General features: G+C 46.5%; 1 protein-coding gene across 1 annotated transcript in view; it reads right to left on the bottom strand.

Annotated features, from left to right (window-relative positions):
- The window catches only part of Fat2 (FAT atypical cadherin 2), a 59,800-nt gene that overhangs the window by 23,306 nt on the left and 14,946 nt on the right, over window positions 1-21,548 (bottom strand). Inside the window, exons 5-12 of the mRNA XM_005350047.2 lie at window positions 19,618-19,828; window positions 18,802-18,941; window positions 16,928-17,209; window positions 15,406-15,616; window positions 8,320-12,378; window positions 6,220-6,416; window positions 3,371-3,524; window positions 515-748 (exon numbers count right to left, since the gene is read on the bottom strand). Coding sequence (XP_005350104.1) covers window positions 515-748; window positions 3,371-3,524; window positions 6,220-6,416; window positions 8,320-12,378; window positions 15,406-15,616; window positions 16,928-17,209; window positions 18,802-18,941; window positions 19,618-19,828 — 5,488 coding nt within the window. The remainder of the gene's footprint in view (window positions 1-514; window positions 749-3,370; window positions 3,525-6,219; window positions 6,417-8,319; window positions 12,379-15,405; window positions 15,617-16,927; window positions 17,210-18,801; window positions 18,942-19,617; window positions 19,829-21,548) is intronic.

Raw genomic sequence — 21,548 nt, 5'->3', positions numbered from 1 at the left:
TTTTGTCAGGTACTTTTGTCACAGCAGCAGAAAAGGTGCTGATACAGTGGTAGGCAGCTTGCTTAGCATACCTAAAGGAAAATTGTGTAAACAGTTCAACTTTACTGTTTGATTAAAGGACTTTAATAAGTATAATGGACTCGGCTCAAAGTTTCTTTCTTATGTAAATTAATGAACTGAAGAATTGGCTTGCAGATTTCTGATTAACTATATTCAAAATGACCTTGAGAAAATAGTGCTTTTGGGCGTTGGTGGTAACAGGAAGGTTCTGAGGATCTAAGTGGCAGAAGGGAAACGGTCTGTAATCCTTTGCGCCTGTCTCAGATGCCACTAAAGCCACTTGCCACAGTTCTAGGTGTGTAGCTCTCTACAGATCTTTTCCACCCTGGAGTAGTCACAGACTCATCAAGGGGTCTTAGTCTATACCCTTCCCAGAGGACACAGAGAACGCTTCCGCTTAGATGGACCTAACGGCTCCATAGTGCAGGTGGCCAACAGTCCTTCACATACTTACCCTGGTCAGGGTCCCGGGCAAAGACCACAGCCACCGGGGTCTTAACTGTGGTGTTGTCAAAGACAGCCACTGTGCAGTGGCTGGGGAAGAACCTTGGGGCGTTGTCATTCACATCCTCAATGTGGAGAGTCACATCTGCCTGGCATGATTGGCCCCCTCCATCTGTTGCCTTAGCAACCAGGTTGTATATATCCTTCTTTTCCCGGTCCAGGGCTGTGAATGTGGTCAGCTCTCCTGCCAGGAGAAATGACAGAGGTTGAGCGCCGCCTAGAGGACACACATGCACATTACAGTGACGATCCTAGCCACAGGTTCTAGCACAGCAGAGTGAAGCTGGACTGTGTTCATGCTGCAGGGAAGAAGCCCTAGCACCCACAATCTAATTCTCCCACAATACTCCACGACCATCATCACCGATCTAAGGCCACCAGAAATAAGATACAAAGAAGCACATTTTGAGAGGCCAATTAGGCAACTTTAGAACATAGAAAATGTTCTAAAAAATTTGGCCCAAAATTTCATTTGTGTTAGGTATGGTGGTGCACACCTTTAGTTCCAGCACTCAGGAGTCAGGACAGCCAGGACTACACAGAGAAACCCTTTCTTGGGAAACAAAAACAAAATTTTACTTGTAGGAATGAATTTATGTGTGTGTGTATAAAACAGAATAATTAACCCAATGCTAAAAATATATGATGTATATGTGCGTGTGGTGGTACATTCTTTTAATCCTAGAGATAGGCAGATCTTTGTGAGTTAGAGGCCAGCATGGTCTGAACAGTGAATTCCAAAACAGTTGTAACTTTTCTAAGACACTCTCTCAAAAAAAAAAAAAAAAAAAAAAAAGCAAATACATGTGTAAAGATGTCCTCTGAGGTATTGTTTATAATAGTGGCATATTTAAATCCCCGTATGTGCTTTTCAAATAGAAATTGATTAATATGTTATGGTTTAGCCATACAGTAAAGCAATATGTGATGGTAGTTTTAATTGTCAGCTTGACACAACCTGGAATCATGGTTGAGAAGAGCATCTCAATGAGGGGCTATCCACATAGGTTTACCTATGGGAGTGTCTGTGAGGGATTGTCCTAAGTTAACTGACGTGGGAAGAGCGAGCCTACTGTGGGAGGCACCATTCCCTAGGCAGGGCTCCTGAACTACGTAAGAGAGTAGGGAAAGCCAGCTAAGCACAAATGATCACGCATGCACACAGTTCTTGTTGCTTTTGACTGGAGATGTGCTGTGACTAGCTATCTGAAGCTCCCACAATAACGGACTGTAATATGGGATTGCGAGCTGAAATAATAAACCCCGCCTCCCTTAAGTTTCTTGGTGTTAGGGTATTTTATCACAGCAACAGAAATGAAACAGATGTAGTGTGTAACCAGGAATGACTGAAGACAACTTTATAGTCTTCCTTGCAAACCCCCGCAGGCTGTCACCAAGGGGAGAACATCAGAGGAACAGTGGCAGAGAGACTGGGGAGATGTGTAGGAAGGCCGGCTGGCTGGGTGCACACCGAGTGGGCTTTTGTGAGGCCTTATCGTGTGGGCTTTCTGACTCCTGCAGTACCCTGTGGGATACCTGCGGTGGTTTTTAACCTGTAACTGAGCATGCATCATTTACATAGTCTGAAAAAATGCCCAGTTGGTTTTTCTTTCAAGTCCTCATGGGCAGTGCTGCAGCTGAGCAAACAGCAGCCGCAGAAGACAAGCTTCACGAAACACTTAACATGTCGGCAGGGGGACGGAAGCACAATGTGGTGTCTGATCCACCCAGACAGCTTCCTGGGACACGGCTCTCTCTGCCACTACCCATCCACCACCTACCCCTCCCTGCTCAGGAATCTCTGAGTCATCTTTGGAGCTATGGATTGAAGCCGAGGATTGGCAGCTGGCTCCTGTGCCTGGCTGCCACCAGCCACCTGTTTCCTACAGCAGCAGGACAGGGGCTTGCCTGCGGGTATTTCTCTTCCCTCCCCATCTCTCCAGCAGTCCTCCACAGTTCAGCCTCGGCCTGGCTGTTCATGGTTCACCCTGCAATGCCTCCACTCTCTACTTCTGCTGTGTCCCTAGCTGGTCAAATGACAATATGTCCCCATCGACCAAACTTTTCCTTACCTTGGGTCAGGCTTTCAGGAGCGTTGCTGCTGGTGGACTGAGGTCCTGGGAGCCGGTGTCCCAGTTTGCAATGTGTGTATCTTGAGAGTACACCCTCAACTTTGGCACTTACTGGTCTAATTCATCCATTGGCTCTCAAGGGCATTGGCCTACATCTTCAGGGCATCTTCAGTACCTATCCACTCTCTGTGCACACTCAGACATGTATTCTCATCCCCAAATAAGACCCTGTGGACATCCTCCATCTCTGCCTTCCCCACATGCCTGACTAACTCCTTTGTGTGCTCAAGCTCACTTAAAAATGACATTTCCTCAAAGAGGTTTTCTTCAACCTGACTCCTAAGCCTAAGCAAACTTCTGTCTACCTTGCTGTCTCCCCTCCATCAGCATCCTCCTCTTTTCCTATGTTCGTTTGTCTGGGAACAGGTCTCGAACTCATTATGTACCCCCAAGCTGGCCCTAAACCTTCACTACTCCTCCCTGAGGTTACAGGTGTGAACCACCATACCCGACTTGCTTTGCTCCTAACTTGGCACACTGCAAGTCACAGACTCAGTGATCACCTTTCCCTCCGGATGATAAGGAGCTGAGTGCGAACTTATCCATCCTTTCTTATGTCCCCAGATGCTGGTATCTGCTAGTGGGTGAGCAGGTGGGTGAGTGAATTCCGGCTTTGGAGCTCACCATGGCACAGGCACAGGGTCTTGGCTTCATTCCGCATCTCTAAGGCTTACCTGTGTGAGGGTCCAGCTTGAATTCCTGGGCCCCGGGTCCATGCAGAGAGTATGTAATCTGAGCATTGGTGTCCATGTCTGCATCTATGGCAGAAACTTTCAAGATGAAGTGTCCAGGGGTGACGTCTTCACGGACCCTGCCAGTGTAGAGAAGCTGAGGACAGAAAGCTGAGCATGAGGCGTCTGAGGGTAGTGGCGCTTAGATCCAGAGGTGGGGGAGTGAGGGAAGGAGGTGGGCAGGGAAGTGACTCAAGTGAAAATGGACAGAGATAGGGCAGGCAGAGAAGGAAGCAATGAGGGAAAGTGAGGTGGGGTCACAGAGAGACACCAGGCAGTACTGAGGAAGCAGAGACAGTAGGGTCAGGAGTTCAAGTTCATTTTTGGCTCCATAGTGGATTTAAGGCCAGCCTGGGCTATATGACTCCCTGATTTGTTTGTTTGTTTTAAAGAGATATACAAGGAAAATGGAGATTAAAAGCCAGAGGCCTGAGAAGATGTCTCAGTGGGCAATGGGCCTGCCGTACAATCCTAAAACCTGAGCTTCGTCCCTGGAGCCCATATGAAGGCGAAAGGAGAGAACTGGCTCACAAAGCTGCCTTCTGGCCTCCACGTGAGCATCCTCCTACCTGCCCCCGCATCAGACACACAAACACAATGATAATGTCATTATTTTTAAATAATGTCATTATTTTTAAAGCTAGAAGAGAGAGCTGAGACAATGGCTCAATGGGTAAAGTACCTGTCACAAAGCAGAAGATCTGAATTGGAGCCCGAGAACCAAAATAAAAAGTAGAAAGGAGAACTCCTGCAGTCTTAGCACTGGGGAGGGGCGTTAGAAGTAGGTAGATCCCTGAGGGTCATTGGCCCTAAGCTGGGTAGCTTGGTTGAATCAATGAACTTCAGGTTCACTGAGAGACCCTGTCTCCAAAAATAAAGGTGGAAACAGACCAAGGAAAGACACCCGACAATATGGATCTCTGGTCCTTACACACACACACACACCAAACAAACAAACAAACAAACAAACGATAATAACAACAAAAATTTAATAAGAAGTCAGAATATGGCCTACAAGCAGCCACCATTGCGAAGTCAATGCCCAGGGCCAGAAGGACCCACCACAGCCCACTTGGAGGGATCATGGGTCATCAGAGAGGAGGGAAGGCTGAGGCAGGTCTGGTAGTCAATGATGCAGAGTCTCAAGTCAAGCTCTGGCAACCTCCATCCCTGCCTCTGTTGTGATCCCAGGCTGCCAAGTTCACCTACCTGCTCATATTCCCAGGACAGACCACTGGTCTTTAAGGTGGACCTCAGTGGCTCTACCACTGCCTCGCCCTTCCCTCCATCCACTGCAGGACACACAGTGGCTGGGAACTGGGAAACAACTGGAGCCCCTGAGAATTTGGTGTCTGCTTGGCATCCTCCTTTGCACCATTCAGGATGCAGGTGAACACAGGCTCTGGGCATTCTCTGAATGGACATATCGTGCCCACCTGGACTGTGTGGGACCAGTTTTCAGTTCTCCCTCCCTTGGCTTTGATGACATTATGGGCCACCAGGGTAAGGCTAGGCTGAGCCTGACCCTAGCCTCTTCCAGCACAGAAGAAGAGGGAGGTCCTAAGCATGATCAAATGGGAAAGAGAAAACAATGGCCACCTTTCTCCTCAAGAACGAAGCTGTCTTTTTGAGACCACTCAACATGAGCTCATATGGGATCCCAGTTTACAAATCTCCCAAGCTCTCTTCTATGTGACAGAAGAGAGGAAAGAAGGAAAAGAGACAGGGTATACACATTCATGTTTGCTGCACGGTGCTATATGTGCATTTGCAAACACAAACAAGTGGAAGTGTGCATGTATGCAAGTATATGCATGGGTATAGTTGCATGAAATACATATGTACACATTTGCAAATATGGTGAGCAAATGTGGCAGCTAGGTAGGTATGTGCTTATGTGGGCATGAGTTCATTTGTGTAGGTATTTGTCGGTGTTTGGAGGGGTTGCAGCTGACCAGCTGTGCAGATGTGTATCTGTATGTATAAGTGTGCACTGATGTGTGTACTGGCTAGATTTTCACTAGACACAAATCATTCGAAGTTGAGATGCTATAAAATTAAAATTTTTAGTTTTGGAAATTCTCTTGAAAGTTAAAAACTAGTTATTGTTTTAAAAAATAGACATAAAGGGAAAATCTCTGGCTGTTTTATTGCATTGATTTGTATGTGCATACATATGTATATTCATGTGTGTGCCATAGCTTATATAGAGAGGTCAGAAGACAAGTTTCGAGAGTTGGTTCTCTTCCGGCACCATGTGGGTCCTGGGGATCAAACTTAGGTTGTTAAGCTGGGTGGCAGGAAGATGTATTATCACTCCACCTCTGGGTTTGTGTTGCACAAAAGTGGCCTTTGTATGATATGTAAAGAGACTGATTCACACCACGATTCCTGAAGAGTTTGCTGTATTGATATGGCTAGAAGCAAGGAGTTGCCCAAAGTGGTTGCTGCCTATGGACACCAGCCTAAGGTCTGCTCAGAAGATGCCAAAGCAGGCATGGACAGGGATAGCCAATGAGGGCTTGTACTGTGTGTGTGTGTGTGTGTGTGTGTGTGTGTGTGTGTGTGTGTGTGTGTGTGTGTGGTTTTTCAAGACAGTACTTCACTGTGTAGCCCTGTCTGTCCCCGAACTCACTCTGTAGACCAATCTGGCCTCAAACCCACAGATCCACCTGCCTCTGCCTCCTGAATCCTGGGATTAAAGCTGTGAACTGCACTATCAGCAAGACTTTGTCTCTATTCTCCCAACCTTCCTTGTCTCTACCTCCCCTGACAACATTCCCAGGGCTCACCTGTGAGCACTGTGGGCTGTTATCATTGATGTCCAGGACGAAGACCTCTACAGGGACCGAAGTCTGGAACTTGCCATCTGACGCTGTGATTCTGAGTAGATACTTGGCTATGTGCTCTCGGTCCAGAGTCTTCTTTGAGGAGATTCTCCATTCATCCCCAACTTGACTGATGCCAAACTGACCCAAGGGGTCTCCCTCTAAAAAGAAGGGGTGCAGTTATCAGGTACTGAGAACAGGGATGAACTGGGCTCTGTGTCCTAGATGGTTGCACCCCTGAGTCTTCTTTCAGAATTGCTGGGGAAGGCAGAATTTTCATCCCTGAATCAGAGACCCACAATTCTATACCGAGTCTGTTTTGCCAAGTTAGAAAGTGTCTCCTAACTTGAAGGGTGTCCTGTGAAGCGAGATGGCTTCTACAGGAAGTACCAGTACAAATGTGGCTGGTAGGGGGAACAAGGCTTCTATCCCTTGTGATCAGGAAAGCATTATGGGAAGTCCGAGGGAGGCAAATTTCAATCTGTACAAAAACTGTCTAGGCTCTACTGCGATGCTGCAGCCCACTGGGCAAAGATTTCAATGATGCTAACTCTAGGGTTAAATACACAGCTAAAGGCACACACCAAACGGAGGGCGTAGGATCATTTCCCAACACGGGTGTGGAAAGATGGAATCTCCCTCAGAGTCTAAGATTTCCCTGTGATTCTGCTTTTATAAGAGCCGACTGTCTGTTGTTATTCTCTTACTCCGGGGTTTTAAGACTTTGATGTTTGTCAGTGTCTGATGTCACAAGATCGTAGCGGTCTTCCCCCCCCCCCCAAGTGGTTCTGATCCTGTCTGTCTCAGGAAATCTGGGGTTCTTGGTTGGAACTTCAGGCTCATCAATGCTCCCCTAAACAGCTGTGTTGGCAGAGTGAACCATGTTTATGGAACGGGAGCGGGGGGATGGTGCTGAGAAGGAGAAGAAAAGGACATTCTGTGAAGGTTCGTCTCCGTTTTCATCTTGGCTGGGTTTAGAGGCACCCAGGAGATGACCCTCTGTGAGTATCTGTGAGAGCGTTTCCAGAGAGGTTTAACTGGAGAGAGAAACCCACCCTGAATGTGGGCAGCACCAGCCTGTGGACAGGGGGCAAAAATTGAGTTAAAAAAAAAAAGAGTGTAAGCAGAGCCCCAGCATTTGTCTCTGGATGCAGTGTGACCAGCCGCCTCACACACCTGGTCTCGTGTCTTCCTGCCACTGTGGATTGCAGCCCTTTCTAAGCTGCGAACCAAACAAGCCTTTCCTTACTCCTATTGCTTTGACCACATATTTTTGTCACAGCAGTGAGGGATACGACTAACACTCTTAGTGAAGAGCCCTCTCTCATGCTTGTCCTTGGCATGGCACAATTCTGCAAAGGCGGGCAGTTGCCAGAATTTTTATGAGTCACAATTACTGGGGACCTTGACATCTAACAGTGATGTGGAGTTTGAACAAGAATGGCCCCTTAGGCTCACAGACTTGGACGCTCAGTCAGGGAGCAGAAATGTTTGGGGAGGACCAGTAGTCATGGCTTTGCTGGAAGTGCTGGGTTACTGGGGGTGGGCTTTGAGGTTTCAATAGCCCACACCAGGCCCAGTCTCCTGCTGCTGGATACCTGCAGGAAACAAAGCTCTCAGTTTCTGCTTCAGTGCCATGCCTGTCTGCTTCCTTCCATGGTGATCATGACTAACCCTCTAGAACTGCAAGCCAGCCCCCAATTAAATGTGTTCTTTTATAAGAAGTCACCTTAGCCGTGCTGTCTCTTCACAGAAAGAGAATAGTGACTAAGACAAGTAGGTATAGTATGATCCTTTGATCCCATCTCCTCACCTGAAGGAATAATGATCACCTCTTTGCAAACTACTTTCTAATTCATGGGTGACTTTAGGAGTTTCCCACAGTTGGGTTTTCCCAGTATCTCTGCAGAGTGGGTGAAAACTGGCATTGCCACGTCTCTGAATGGGACCATGGAGAGCCTAGGGGAACAAATGACTAAAAAGTGTCATCTTCATCTCAGAGTGCCTCCTGCTAGGCTTTCTCAATGTACCCCAAAGCCCCCAGTCCATGCTAGGCATCCTTACCTGTGATGTAGCAGGTCACCTGCCGGTTCTGCTCCGAGATGTCAGCATCCAAAGTTTTCAGAGTGGCCACAAGCTCACCAGGCTCGCTGTTCTCCACCACAGAGCCTCTATAGTCTTCAAAAGCAAACCGAGGGGGGTTGTCGTTCTCGTCCGTGACGGATACCTCAACCAGGGCCTGAGAAGACAGCTGGATGGTCTGTCCATGGTCAAAGGCCACCACATGGAAACGATAAGTCTGTTGAGTCTCACAGTCGAGTTCCTGGAGTGTGGTGATCCAGCCACTCTCACTGTCAACAGCAAAGAGTTCATGGATGCTGCTCCCAGGCTCCACTGACAATCTGTAGCTCACCTGTCCATCACTCCCAGTGTCCTGGTCATTGGCAGTCACCTGGATGACTGTGGTCCCTCCTGGCATATTCTCAGTGAGGAAAGCCTTATATGGATCAGCCTCGAATACAGGCCTATTGTCATTGACATCTTCCACTTGAATGTTGACAGAGACCAATGAAACCAAGTCAGTATCCTCATGAGGGCAATGCGCCATCAGGTCAATCTGATACCATTTAGTAGACTCGTGGTCCATGGCCTTCCTCACCTTCAGGACGCCCGTGTCTTGGTCCAAGGAGAAGACACCATCCCTGTTGCTCTCTGGAGTGGTACCCTGAACCAGACTGTAAATGACTGGATCTTGAGCAGCTACGGCTTTCACAAACCCAATTTCAGAACCTTCTGGAAGATCTTCAGATGCAGAGAAAGTATACAGAGGTTCAGAAAACTTGGGCAAAGGTACTTCATTAGGAACCACTTGCAGTCGTACTGGTACCAGAGAGTCCCAATGCGGAGGGCCACCATCCTGGGCTTTGATGTTGAAGTCAACAGCCCTGTTTTCCAGCCCCACCAGGCTCTCCTTCACCTTGACCACACCAGTGGTGGGATTGACTTCAATGATCTCATCAGCCAGGTCCTCAGTCGAGTCTACTGAATAGGTGACATCTGCATTCCGACCTTCATCTGCATCATAAGCCAGTACTTGGATGACAGGGGAGTCTCTGCTGACATTGGATGGGATGGACACAGTGTACCCAGATGCTTTGAATTGTGGGGCATTGTCATTTTCATCAGTGAGGATGATTTTCACAGTGCAGAAGGCCACTTTCCCCCCTCCATCCCTTGCCATAACCTTAATAGCAATCACCCTTTCAGTTGAATTTTCCCGGTCCAGTTTCTGTAGAGTGGTGATCTGACCCCGGGGATTTATGAAGAACCTTTCCCCTGCTAGCTTATTGATGATGGTGTAATCCACTGTACCGTATGGACCACTGTCTTTGTCTATGGCCAGCAACTCAATCACCTTTGTCCCCACTTTTGCATTCTCAGCTAATTCAGCTTCATAGACATGTTGCTGGAACTCGGGGCTATACTTGTTGGCATTTGTGGTGTTGATATATACCGGCACAGTTGCTCGGAAGACCCCATCAGAAGCCCCTACCCTCAAGTTGTAAGATGAGCCCAGCTGCTTTTTGCAAAGGTTGAACATAGAAATGATTCCTGATGAGCTATTGATGGAGAAATGTCGGTCCTGGTTGCCAGAAAGAATCAGGTACTCCAGGCGGGAGGTGTCCCCCACGTCAGGGTCAAGGGCTTGAACTTTTAGAACCAGATGGCCACAGGTGGCTAGCTCACTGACGTTGGCTTCATACTGAGGTTCTCTGAACTCTGGGGGGTTGTCATTGATGTCAGACACATTGACAACCACAAGGGTTTCACCGGTGAGGGGGGGATCGCCTCTATCCATAGCCCTGACTCTCACGTGAAAGTGCTGTTGGGCTTCATAGTCCAGCTCTCTCATGGTGAACATCTCCCCTGTGCTCCCATTGATCTGGAAGAACTTAGAGACATCTGAGCCATCCTCCACAATCTGATAGGAGACATCCTGGTTCTGTCCTGAGTCTTGGTCAGAGGCCAACAGTTGGATCACGGGGGTCTGAGCAGGTAAGCCCTCAGAAACCGAAGTGGTATATACCATTTGGGGGAAAGTAGGAGGGTTGTCATTGATGTCTTCAACTAAGACTTCCACTGTGGCTTCAGAAAAGGACCCCAGAGCCGTGTCTGTGGCTCTTACCGTGAACACATGTTTGTTCTTAGATTCATAGTCCAGAGGTCCTGTTACCATAAGGACACCAGTCTTAAAGTCCGTGGTGAATAGCATCAAAGGCTCTTCCTCAACGATGTTGTAGATGAGCCGCAGTCCCTCCGGACTCCGGGCCTGTGTGTGGAGAATCGGGGTGTAGAGGGTAATATTTTCAGGGACTTTGACTCTGTAGTAAGGACTCTGAAACAGTGGGTTGGATTTATTTCTGACGGTGACATGCACCTCTACCTCAGTTTGGAGGGGTGGGGTACCTGCATCCCGAGCAATGACTTTGAGGTGATACTTATTCAAAGCTTGATAATCAAAGGGCTTCTTAAGCGATATGTCCCCAACATAGGGGTCAATCCGGAAATAGGCATAATCTTCTGCAAACCCATATGTGACTGTCCCATTGGCTCCCAAATCCTTATCAGTGGCAGATACCTGAAAGAGGACATCCCCGGGTTCGGTGCCATCTTGGATGACTGTGTAATAGGGCAGATGCTGAAACTCTGGGGCGTTGTCATTGACATCCTCAACAGAGACCCTAACTAGAGCCTGAGCCACTCGCTGCGGGACCCGGGTGTCCCTCACTTCCACTACCACTTCATGAGTATCCTGCTGCTCCCGATCAAATGTCACTCCTCTGGTTTGCAGCACACCTGCAGACTTGACCACATGAAATAAGTCTGTGCCGTTCAAGAGGAAGTAGGAAAGGGTGTCATTCAAATGGTTTCCATGGACACCAAGAATCACCAGTGCCTTTCTGTGTACTGTGTTCTCCTTCACTCTTGCCCTGTATATATCCTGATCAAACTGCAAGCTTTTGTCAAGGACTTGGGTCAACGATATTTTTACCAGTGCAGTGTCTTGATACAGACCATCAGAAGCCTTGATGGTGAGCTTCCGGGAAAACCCCAGAACAGCAGGATTAACCACAGTTATTTGGCCTGTCAGGGGGTGAATGGCAACAGCTTCATCCATGTCGCCAGTTTTAATGCTGTAGGTGACTTCTGAGTCATCATCCTTGGCCTGCACCGTGAGAAGCTTCATGCCAGGGTGGACGGGTCCCACAACTGCCACTTCGTATATCTGCTCTGAGAACCTGGGGGGAGAGTCATTCGCGTCTCGGACATGGATGATGACCTTGGCAGGTCTGGGCGCAAATAAGATGGGCGTTCCTTGGTCATGAACATAGATGTTGAACTGGAACAAGGGTGTGGTCTCGTAATCCAGCTCTGAAGTGATGGTTAGGGTTCCCATACTAGGGTCAACTTTGAAAAACTTTAAGACTTCTGGCTCCAAGATTTTATAGACCAACAAGGAATTGGCTTCCTGGTCACTGTCAGAGGCACGGATCACTAAGGGGCTGTTGTCTTCATCCAGGATCATACTGTGTGGAGGAGCTGCTTCACTGATGTGGCCCACAAAGGTTGACTTTAGGAACGCAGGAGCGTTGTCGTTCTCATCGATGACGTAGACAAGTGCCACCACATCCGTGAACACGCCAGCCGTGTTGCTGCCTCGGATCTTCAATTGGTAGGATGAGATTTTCTCATGGTCTAAGCACTTCTTGGTGGAGATGAGGCCGGAATAGGAGTTCATGGCGAACACACCACCCTTGTTCCCCTCTCTTAACTCATAGGTGACTTCAGAGGAGCTTGTGGCAGAGATGAGGAGGATCGGGGAACCAACAGGGACCGATTCTGAGATCTCTATGAAATACTCATCTTTTGAAAAGATGGGAGCACTGTTGTCGGAGGGGTGGACATGAATGACCACCACAGCCAGGTCATGCCGCTGGGGGGAGCCTTGATCTTCTGCCTTCACAGTTAACGTATACCTTGTGTGGTGGACATGATCCAGTCTCTGGGCTACTGTGATGGTGCCTAGGAGGGCGTCAATGTTGAAGAAACCTTCACTGTTCCCTGAAACACAGAATAGGACAAACTGAAGTCTGCCACACTCTCAAGAGACACCAGCTAGGCTTCTTATGCCAGTCATGAGGCCATGGCACCAAACAGAACAGGACAAAATCTGCATCTCAGTCACCCTGGATTTAGTATATCATATGTAGAGTAAATGCACACTACACAGTTCTGAAGGCCTCCACCGTAGTTGCTTTCTAAACAGAAGTGTCAAGGATTAGAAAGTCTCTGGGATACAACTTGAAGGACAAACCGAAGCTGTCATCAATAAGACTTTGGAGCCAAGGACGGGTTTGTAACGCTTTGTAAGTGCTTCACCCTGAATTTCACTGATGTCTCTTGTAGGAAGAGCTTCATATGGGAAACCGTTTAAAGGCATCCTTTGAATTGCTTTCAATAGCTCTGCTTGCAACCTTGAAAGGTGGATCTGCACACATGGAGTCAGGCTGCCAACACAGACAGAGACTAAAGCCATTCTTCCCTTTATGGTCTCACATTAGAAAGCCTCACACCACACTTGAAGAGTAAAGTCACGAGTGGAGTGGGGAAATGCACAATAGCCAGACCACGAGGCTTCTGCATCAGCGCCTCCACCACACCCAGATCGCCTAATCGTGGCCAGTCTCACATCATCTTGACAATTTCTTTTCAATATTTAGCCTTTGGCCAATCATGCTATAATAGTATTTCATGAATATTTCCCTTTAAATATGTTCACTCCAGACTCAACATGTTTTTAGAAGGCAATTTCGTACTGATCTTTTTAAAAAGAAAATCATTTTGGCTATAACTCAGAAGATTATCATAAAAACAACAAAGAATCATATTAAACCCTATAAAAAGATATTTCTTACTATAGAGTATATGGCCTAAGACCAATCTTCTATCTTTGGTTAAACAAAGCAAAACAAACAAAACCAAACTAAATAACAACAAAAACCCAATTCTCAAACCCACCTGAGGCTTATAGCAGAATTTTATCAGGAAGTCTGAGTGGGAACCAGAAGTATGTGCTTCCTTCCTGTAGGAGTACCTGAGTGACAGGGTCCTGGTTTGGTCACCACCAGAGGCACAGGTCCCATGTGGAGGCAGGGAGGCAGTTCCCTTTTTTTTCTATTATGCATGCTTTATATGGCCAAACAGCTGAGCCTCATCATAAAATCTCCCAGCTGACTCTCGCACTCTTCAGACCCTTCTCACAGGACGATGGGGTCTAGGGGGTGCATGAGTCAACAGCAGGCTTAGGTCACTCATCAAATGTAGCTAAGATAGCCAGGCATGGTGGTGCATGCCTGTAATCCCAGCACTTGAGCAGAAGGCAGGAGGATGAGGAATTCAGTCCTTGGCCACATAGTGAGTTTCAGAGCAGCCAGGGCTAGATGAGACCCTGTCTCAAAAGTGAAACAAGGAGTACCTAAGTTAACTATCTAAATAGAATTCTACCTATTTCTCATATTATACTGTTGAGATAAAGAAGTCAGGGAATGAAATTATAGACTCATTATAATCTCAATACTACCAAAGATGCTCGGGAAGATGGACGGGAAGTACACTGACAGTTATCTCTGGGTGTTGGCATTTAGCGTTGTACCTTATTTTTTCATACAATCTTCCGTGTTTTCAAAAATGAACATGAGTGGTTTCTATAATCCAAAGAATATTTAAAACTAATATTTCAACATTTTGTTACATTTATTCATATTGGATGTGCGTGGCACTTGAAGGCCATCATGTGTGTTTGGGGGGGGGGGTCAGAGGACGACTTGAGGCAATCAGTTATGTCCTTCCACCATACAGGTCCTAGGGAGGGAACTCAGGTCATCCGGTTTGGAGACAAGTACCTTTACCCAATGAGTCACCTCACCAGCCCCTTAAAGCTAATCTTTATCTGTAAAATAAATCTCCATTATGAGGGATACCAATAAGATGAATTGAGATAAACTATGTGATTCTATTTCATAATCATTTCTGAAATAATTGTTTATTTCAGAAAATAAACAATGAATGTCTCATGATTTATATTCTTTTTCTATAATGTTCTCCTGTCATACATGTATGCCCCACATTAACTATTTCTCCCAAAAGAGGGAAAGTAAAAATCTCTGATTTTTAAAGATCCACTCAACTAGCATTATGCTCTGAGAGGGTAGTGAATAAGTCTTGATTATCTTTCTCCTTCTGTAGTGTCTACTTCTGTGAAATATCATCATGAAAAATAATGCTTAAGATGTCATTAATTATGCATTGTATCTTATAAATGATCACTAGCAATTTGTGGAATACTGGATATTATCACTTTTTGTCACATCACTTGAATTTTTTAAAGGTTTATTTATTTTTAATGTGTGTGTGTGTTTGTTTGTGTGTGTGTGATTGCAATGCCTGCAGAGGGGGTATCAGATCCCCTCTCCCACTGGAGTTACAGGTGAGAAACCCAATCAATGTGGGTAGCACTAAACTTGGATCCTCCCCCAAATAGTGTGCTCCACATTAACAAATAACTGATGCTTCTCAATGACCGTGAAACTCCTGGCATTTGCACATTTTATAATTTATGTCACATAAACATTTGTCTTTGGATTCTAATAGTCTTATAACAAAGGTGATATTCTCAGTTTTTAGGGGAAGAAAATCATATAACAGATGCCAAGCCAATAAGTGATCTGAGCAGAAAATAAAAGTTACTCCTAAAACGATGCCATGACCCTGGTGACATACTTTCATTTCCCTTCTTACACAAGTGCACGAAGTCATATTCTAAGACATTTACAGGCTCTATAAACATTTCATATGTTCTCCAGTGGCTTGAATCATATTATTCACAAATTTCCCCATAACTTGAGAGTACCTTTGCTATTTTAATTACCATTTTTGGAAGAATATTGACACATAGAATGTTCTAGAATGGTCATCATCTGTCACTGCTTAGAGAGCTTGTACTTGAATAATCTGTAGAGTTGCGTCTCTACTGCTGACCCTTATCCTAGACCCTTGTCTCATCCCTTAAGTTCACAACCAGGGCCTCACCTTTTAGGAAGGAATAATGGACTTCAGCATTGGCTCCCCGGTCAGCATCCACAGCTCGGACCTGCACCAGCTCCGTGCCAGGGGCAGCGGTGTCAGGAACATTTGCCTCATAATGGAGCTGAGTGAAGTGAGGTGAGTGGAGGTTTCCATCCTCCACATGAATGGTCACCCACACAAAGTTCCTCTTGATGGGCATCTCTTGGTCTCGGACCTAAAACAGAGTCAGAGGAGGTAAGGTCAGAGTCAGGCCAAAGAGACAGAATGCCAATGAACAGGCTACCTAACTTCTGCGGATTCCTTTAAGTCTTTCTCCAGTCTATGCTGTTAGACACATCTCAGTTAGTTATCGCGGGGCTTAGCTGTTCCTATGGATACTTCCACTTTAGGAGAAAGACTTACGAGGCAGAAACACAGCAGGTCTCAGACTACGAGCTCTTTAAGATGGTAACACGTTAATGAGTTCTGTGGTCACGTAGATTTGGGAGGCACTGAACTCAGTGAAGTCATAGGGCTTTCTTGGTGGCAGGAATTCTCGAATCCTTCAGTGTACACTAATATCCCCAGAGGATGATCAATTGGCTTGTAAGAATCCTGACCCTGAGACAGGAGGTGAAACCCTCACTCCGGCTTTCTCAAAAATAATTGTGTGGTAGTTAGCAAATCTTTCTTCCCCTGTGGGCTGCAGGTATGGGTAAGAGGTATGAGCTGGGGTAAGTGGAGAATGTAGTGTGCAAAATTCAAGGAGGCTCTGACTCTCAGAGTCACAGAAAGATCGGCATGTGACCCAGACAGTGAGTCCTCCTTCAATGTTATAGCCTACAGGCTTGCTTGCTTGCTTGCTTTCTTCTTTTTGCCTTGGGCTGGAGCATCTCTGGGTCTCTCCCAGATCTGATAATACATGAATCTACAGGTCAGCCATAATAAAATCACAGAGTGGGCAAAGATCTGTTGTAGGTATTTGGGGTGAGTCCAGAGAAAGCTGAGGCTGATGGGAGATTCCTTGGCTAGACCACTTCTCTGCTTCACTCCAGGCATCCCTCAGAGAAGGTGCTCTGGCCAGCTGTGAGATACCACACCACTATCCCAGGGGTTGTGTTAGGAATGTCTACATAACCGATCCATTCTATCTACCTGCATGCAAGTTCCTTGTGTAGGGTTTGAATGTGAAATGGCCCCATAGAATCATGTGTCTGAATACTTGTTGCTGAGATTGGGAAGGTGGTGGAAGCTTTATGTGGGGAAGGTGTGTGGGAGGAAGTGGGTCATGGGGGTGGGTCTTGAGGCTTTTAAGCCTGGCCTCGCTTCCTGCTCACCCTCTGTTTCTTGAGGGCAGACTCAATGTGACCAGCCAGCCTCCTGCTTCTGTTGCCTGCCTTCCCTGCCTGCAGCCATGTCTTCTCTTCCATGATGGACTGGACCTTCTGGGAACTTTCTCTCTTAAGTTGATTTTGTCTGAGTATTTCATTAAAGTGAGGAGAACGCAGATAAGATTTCACTCCTCATCCATTCTGAGTTTACTCACCATGACCATCAGAATGTGCTGAGAAGGCCAGGAGAGCAGGTCCAGTCTCCCCACTGTCACCAACACTCCACTGCTTGGGTCCAGCTGGAAGAGGCTGGCACTTCCAGGGTCCTGGCTGCTGTGGATGGTATAGATGAGGCCTTTGCCATTGTCTTGATCCGAGGCCTGGACCTGGAGGAGTTCTACCCCAGGCAGTGTGTCCTGGGGGACCGTGACTTCATAGTGATCCCGCAGAAACTGAGGCCGATGACGGTTGATGTTGGCAATCATGAAGATGTGGACCTGGGCAGGGGGACAAGACACAAAGAGACCGATTGGACTGCATGGACACAGGGATGGTGCCTGCTGGGACTTCACTGTCCCTCCCATCTTTGTTGGCAGTGTCTGGCAAGCAGCTGCCATTCTACTTAGTAAATAGCTATTGAAGGTAAGGTAGAATTTCAAAATAACAAGCTTTCAGATACCAAACTGCCTAGTAGATTTTGCTGTTTTTTTTTTCAAGGCAGGGTTTCTCTGTATAATAGTTTTAGCTGTCCTAGAACACACTTTATAGACTAGGCTGGCCTCTAATTCACAGAGATCTAACTGCCTCTGCCTCCTGAGTACTGGGATTAAAGGTGTGCACCTCTATACCTGGTGCCTGGTAGATATTTTTTCTTTTTCTTTTCTCCTTTTTCTTTTCCTTCCTTCCTTTCTTTTTCTTTCTTCCTTCCTTCCTTCCTTTTTTTCTTTCTTTCTCTCTTTCTTTATTTTTTGAGACAAGGTTTCTCGGAGTAGCCCTAGCTATCCTGTAATTTTCTCTGTAGATCAGGCTAGCCTCAAACTCAGAAATCCTCCTGCTTCTGCTTCCTGAATGTTGGGACTAGAGGTGTACACCACCATGTCTATCTTTTTGTCACTAATTTAAAAAATGAATATATTTAAACTGGACAAGTTGGTGCTCACATAGAAATGTAGTAGATGATAGTCTGAAGCAGAATTACCATGAGTTTGATGCCATATTGGGCAATACGATGAGTTCCAGGCCAGTCTGGCTACAGAGTAAGTCCCTGTGATGGTTAGTGTTAATTGTGAACTTGTCACAAAGTAGAATGACCTGGGAATGGCGTTTCAAGGAGGTGTTATCTAGACTAGTTGTCTCATAGACAAGTCTGTGAGGGATTATCCTAATTATATCAATTGAGGTAGGAAGACCAACCCAATATGGCACCATGCCCGAGGCAAGGGATCCTGAACTATATAACAGCAGAGGAAACAAGTAAACTCTAGCATGCATGTGTTAACTCATTGCTTTCTACTCCTGACTTGGATAGAATGTGACCAGCTGCTTCAAAATTCCTGCAGCCCGAGTTCCCTGCACTGAAGAGATGTAACCTGGAACTGGGAGCCAAATCAACCCCATCTTTCTTAAGCTGCTTTTGTCATGATGTCTTACCACAGCCACAGGAAGAGTCCCTGTCTCAAAACAAACAATAACAACAACAACAAAACAGAACAATTTCATTGGGCCATTTCTTCAAGCAAAATATGTAAAATTCTAGCGTATGAAGTGGCATTACTCTACGACAGTCAGAGTAGAAGCTGAAAGCCCCATGACCTGTCATTTCTCATACCCACTGGAGTCCTTATGGCAAACTATCTTTAATTAAAACTGTTTGTTTGTGTAAATTCTTTCAATATATAGAGATGTAGGATGGGGAAAAATTCTCCCACAACCACAGAAGTGGAGTGTGTATCAAGTAAGACTGGTATCCAGAACTCAGATTCCAACTTCTTTGAGGAGCCTCACATCAATCAAAAGCCTTTAATAGCCTTACTCCAAGTTCCCCTCTCCTTTCGTTCTGAAACAGGAGCTCTTGACCAAGGCCTCTTACCTGGGTGGCAATTGTGTGAAACCCATCCGTCACCTCCACAGTCAAGTTATAGCTTGACTTTCTCCTTGCATCAAGAGGCCTGGCTATGGCAATACTGCCCGTGGTCTTCTCAATGTCAAAGTCCATGTCCTTATCCCCATCTGGAGGAGGGAAGGAGCAGATACAACACCAGTAACTTAGGCAGCTCTAGCCTAGCTTGGGTTTGACCACAGATCTAGAGCACATGGTAAAAGCAATCTTAGCTGACTTTGGCTGTCAAGACTGTGGGTATCCAAGGAAGAGGCTGAGCAAGAGTCTAAGACTATTTGGGAATGGTAACTACCTGGTGACAGATTGGATCGTATTTCCTTAGGTGGCCCCCCAAAATGCTACATTATCTGTCCAACTTATCAAGTGATCTAGCAAAAAGCAGGGATGTGGGGGCTGAAGAGTCCTGTAGGAAAATCAGAAGCTGCTGTAGAATTTATTCTGTTTCTGGGATTGTTGGGGCTTGAACATGTAGTATGCCCCATGGCCCAGGACTTGAATGACTGGTCTTCAGATAGTGGCACTCTTTTTGGGAAGGTGTGGAACTCAGGAGATTCAGGAGATGGATCCTTGGGGGAATCCCTGGGTCCACCTGAGGTCTCAGCTATAACAAAAGAGGCTCCACAGATGTGTTTTCCCTTTTATACAATGTCCCAGAGAACCAGAGAAGAGGTGATCACCACTCAGAACAAAAGGAGGAGATGTCAATGAGCATGACCTTGAGAGGGAGAGAATATTGCACCAGGGGGGAATATAAAAATAGAAGGATTTGTCCTCTTTGGTCCTCACCTGAGATGTGGAACCAGAAGAGGCCAGGCCGCCCTTCTACACTGATGACTACCACCATGTGGTTCACAGGGTCCGTTTCCATGACCGTGAAGCTGTAGTGGGGCTCATCAAAGGACAGTGGGATGGAGGATGCCCGAGGCTGGGGAATCCATTCAATGTGAAGTCGGACACTGGTGGAGAGAGCTGGCTGCCCACTGTCTGTTGCCTTGATCTAAGGAGACACCAAAAGCCAAGCTGAGTCACCGTGGAAGAGGCCTTCCACTCACTCACTCATTCACCCGTGGGGCACACACTTGAATGGCAATGATAGGCAAGAGTTTTGTTAGTTACTAGGTGAAAAAAAAAATCTAGCTTATCTTCTAGAATCTCTTGTTGGCGAGGGTGGGGGAGAAGCAAAAAGCACAAGGGCAGCTAATATTGGTTGTCACTTTGATTGGTGTGTCAGTTTGAACAAGTAATGTCTACATTTGGCTCAGATATTTGAACACTTGATCCCCAGTAGACAACACTGTTTGATGAAGTTGGGTACCTTCATCTGTCAGTAGGTACAGCCTTGCTGGAGAAAGTATGTTACTGGGGGGTGGGCTTTATGGTGAGTTTATCAGTTTGCCCCACTTCCTGTGCTCTCTCTGCTTCCTGTGTATGGATGACATGTGATTTTTCTGCTTCCTGCTTTCTGCTTCTACTTCCTTGCCTTCCTTGCCATTTATAGACTTTATCTCTCTGGAACCATAAGCTAAACCAAACCCTTTCTTCTTGTTTTTGGTCATTTTTTTTTGTTTTTGTTTTTGTCTTTTTATCTGTGTGTCATCCTCCCTCCCACTCCCCACAACAACATGAGTAACTAATACAACTGAGCCATGCTTAGGAGATAGTAAAGCATGCCCTTGGGCATATCTGTGATAGCATTTCCAGAAAAGATTAGCCTGTAAGGGAGCTGACCTAATCAGTGGGTCAGTCTCTTGTTGGGTTCTTGATATATAGCTTGGAATGATGGAAGCTGGTGAGAGGTAGGGGTGGACTGAGTTGGAGGTCACCAGGGCCACATCTTTGGGGACCATATCTTACCTTGGACCCCACCTGAATCTCCTTTTCTCAGCTCCCTGGTTAGCCATGAAAGTCAATACTTCACCTTTGCCACATAATCCTTCCACCATGGTTGCCCAAATGGGCGTGGCAAAGAAATCACTGACAAAATCCTCAATCTTTCCTCCCTTAAGCTGCTCCTGTCAGGAGTCTGATCACAGTGGTGAGAAGGATTAGCCAAGACAACCGCCATATCTTGCTGCATACTGATTCCTAAACCGGAGTTTATATTCATTGGCCTCATATCACCGCCAACAAACGATGAGCCAGACTCACTAAGCTCTGCGATGATCAGTCCTCAACCTAAGAGCTCTGGGTGCAGCGTTCAACCCTGGTATAATTTTTCTCCCCTCTGTAGGCAGAAATGGGGACTCCATATGATGAAGTTGTACCCTGAGTCATGTGACCCTCCAGCAACAAGGCTGTGTTCAGTTTAGCAGTGCGGTGTGAGAACTTGTGATCTGCCTTTTGACACACTAGCATCTTAAGCTCAGTTTATAGAGATTCAAAAGCCTTAAATAACTTGTCCGAATAAGGCGAAGGAATCAAGGTCACTGTCTCCTGACAGAAGCTGTTGCCCTTCACCCAAGAGAGCCCTATTTCTCAGTGCTAACTTCCCAAGAACGCATGCATGTGCACACACACGCACACACTCACACACATGCACACACACTCAAAGTGGAGTTTAGTGACCATCTTTGGGGACGCAACCCTCCGGAATGTATTAATGCTGGTCCAGCAGAGTAGGCTGAGAGTGTCTCTCAGGAGTGAGTCTGGCCCCGCCTTCTCTTTATAAGCTAAAGCAGGCAAAAAAAAAAGAAGAAGAAGAAGGAGGAGGAGGAGGA

The sequence above is a fragment of the Microtus ochrogaster genome, chromosome 7 (genome assembly GCF_000317375.1).
Source record: "Microtus ochrogaster isolate Prairie Vole_2 chromosome 7, MicOch1.0, whole genome shotgun sequence".
Classification (NCBI taxonomy): Eukaryota; Metazoa; Chordata; class Mammalia; order Rodentia; family Cricetidae; genus Microtus; species Microtus ochrogaster.
This window is presented reverse-complemented; position numbering and strand designations above follow the sequence as displayed.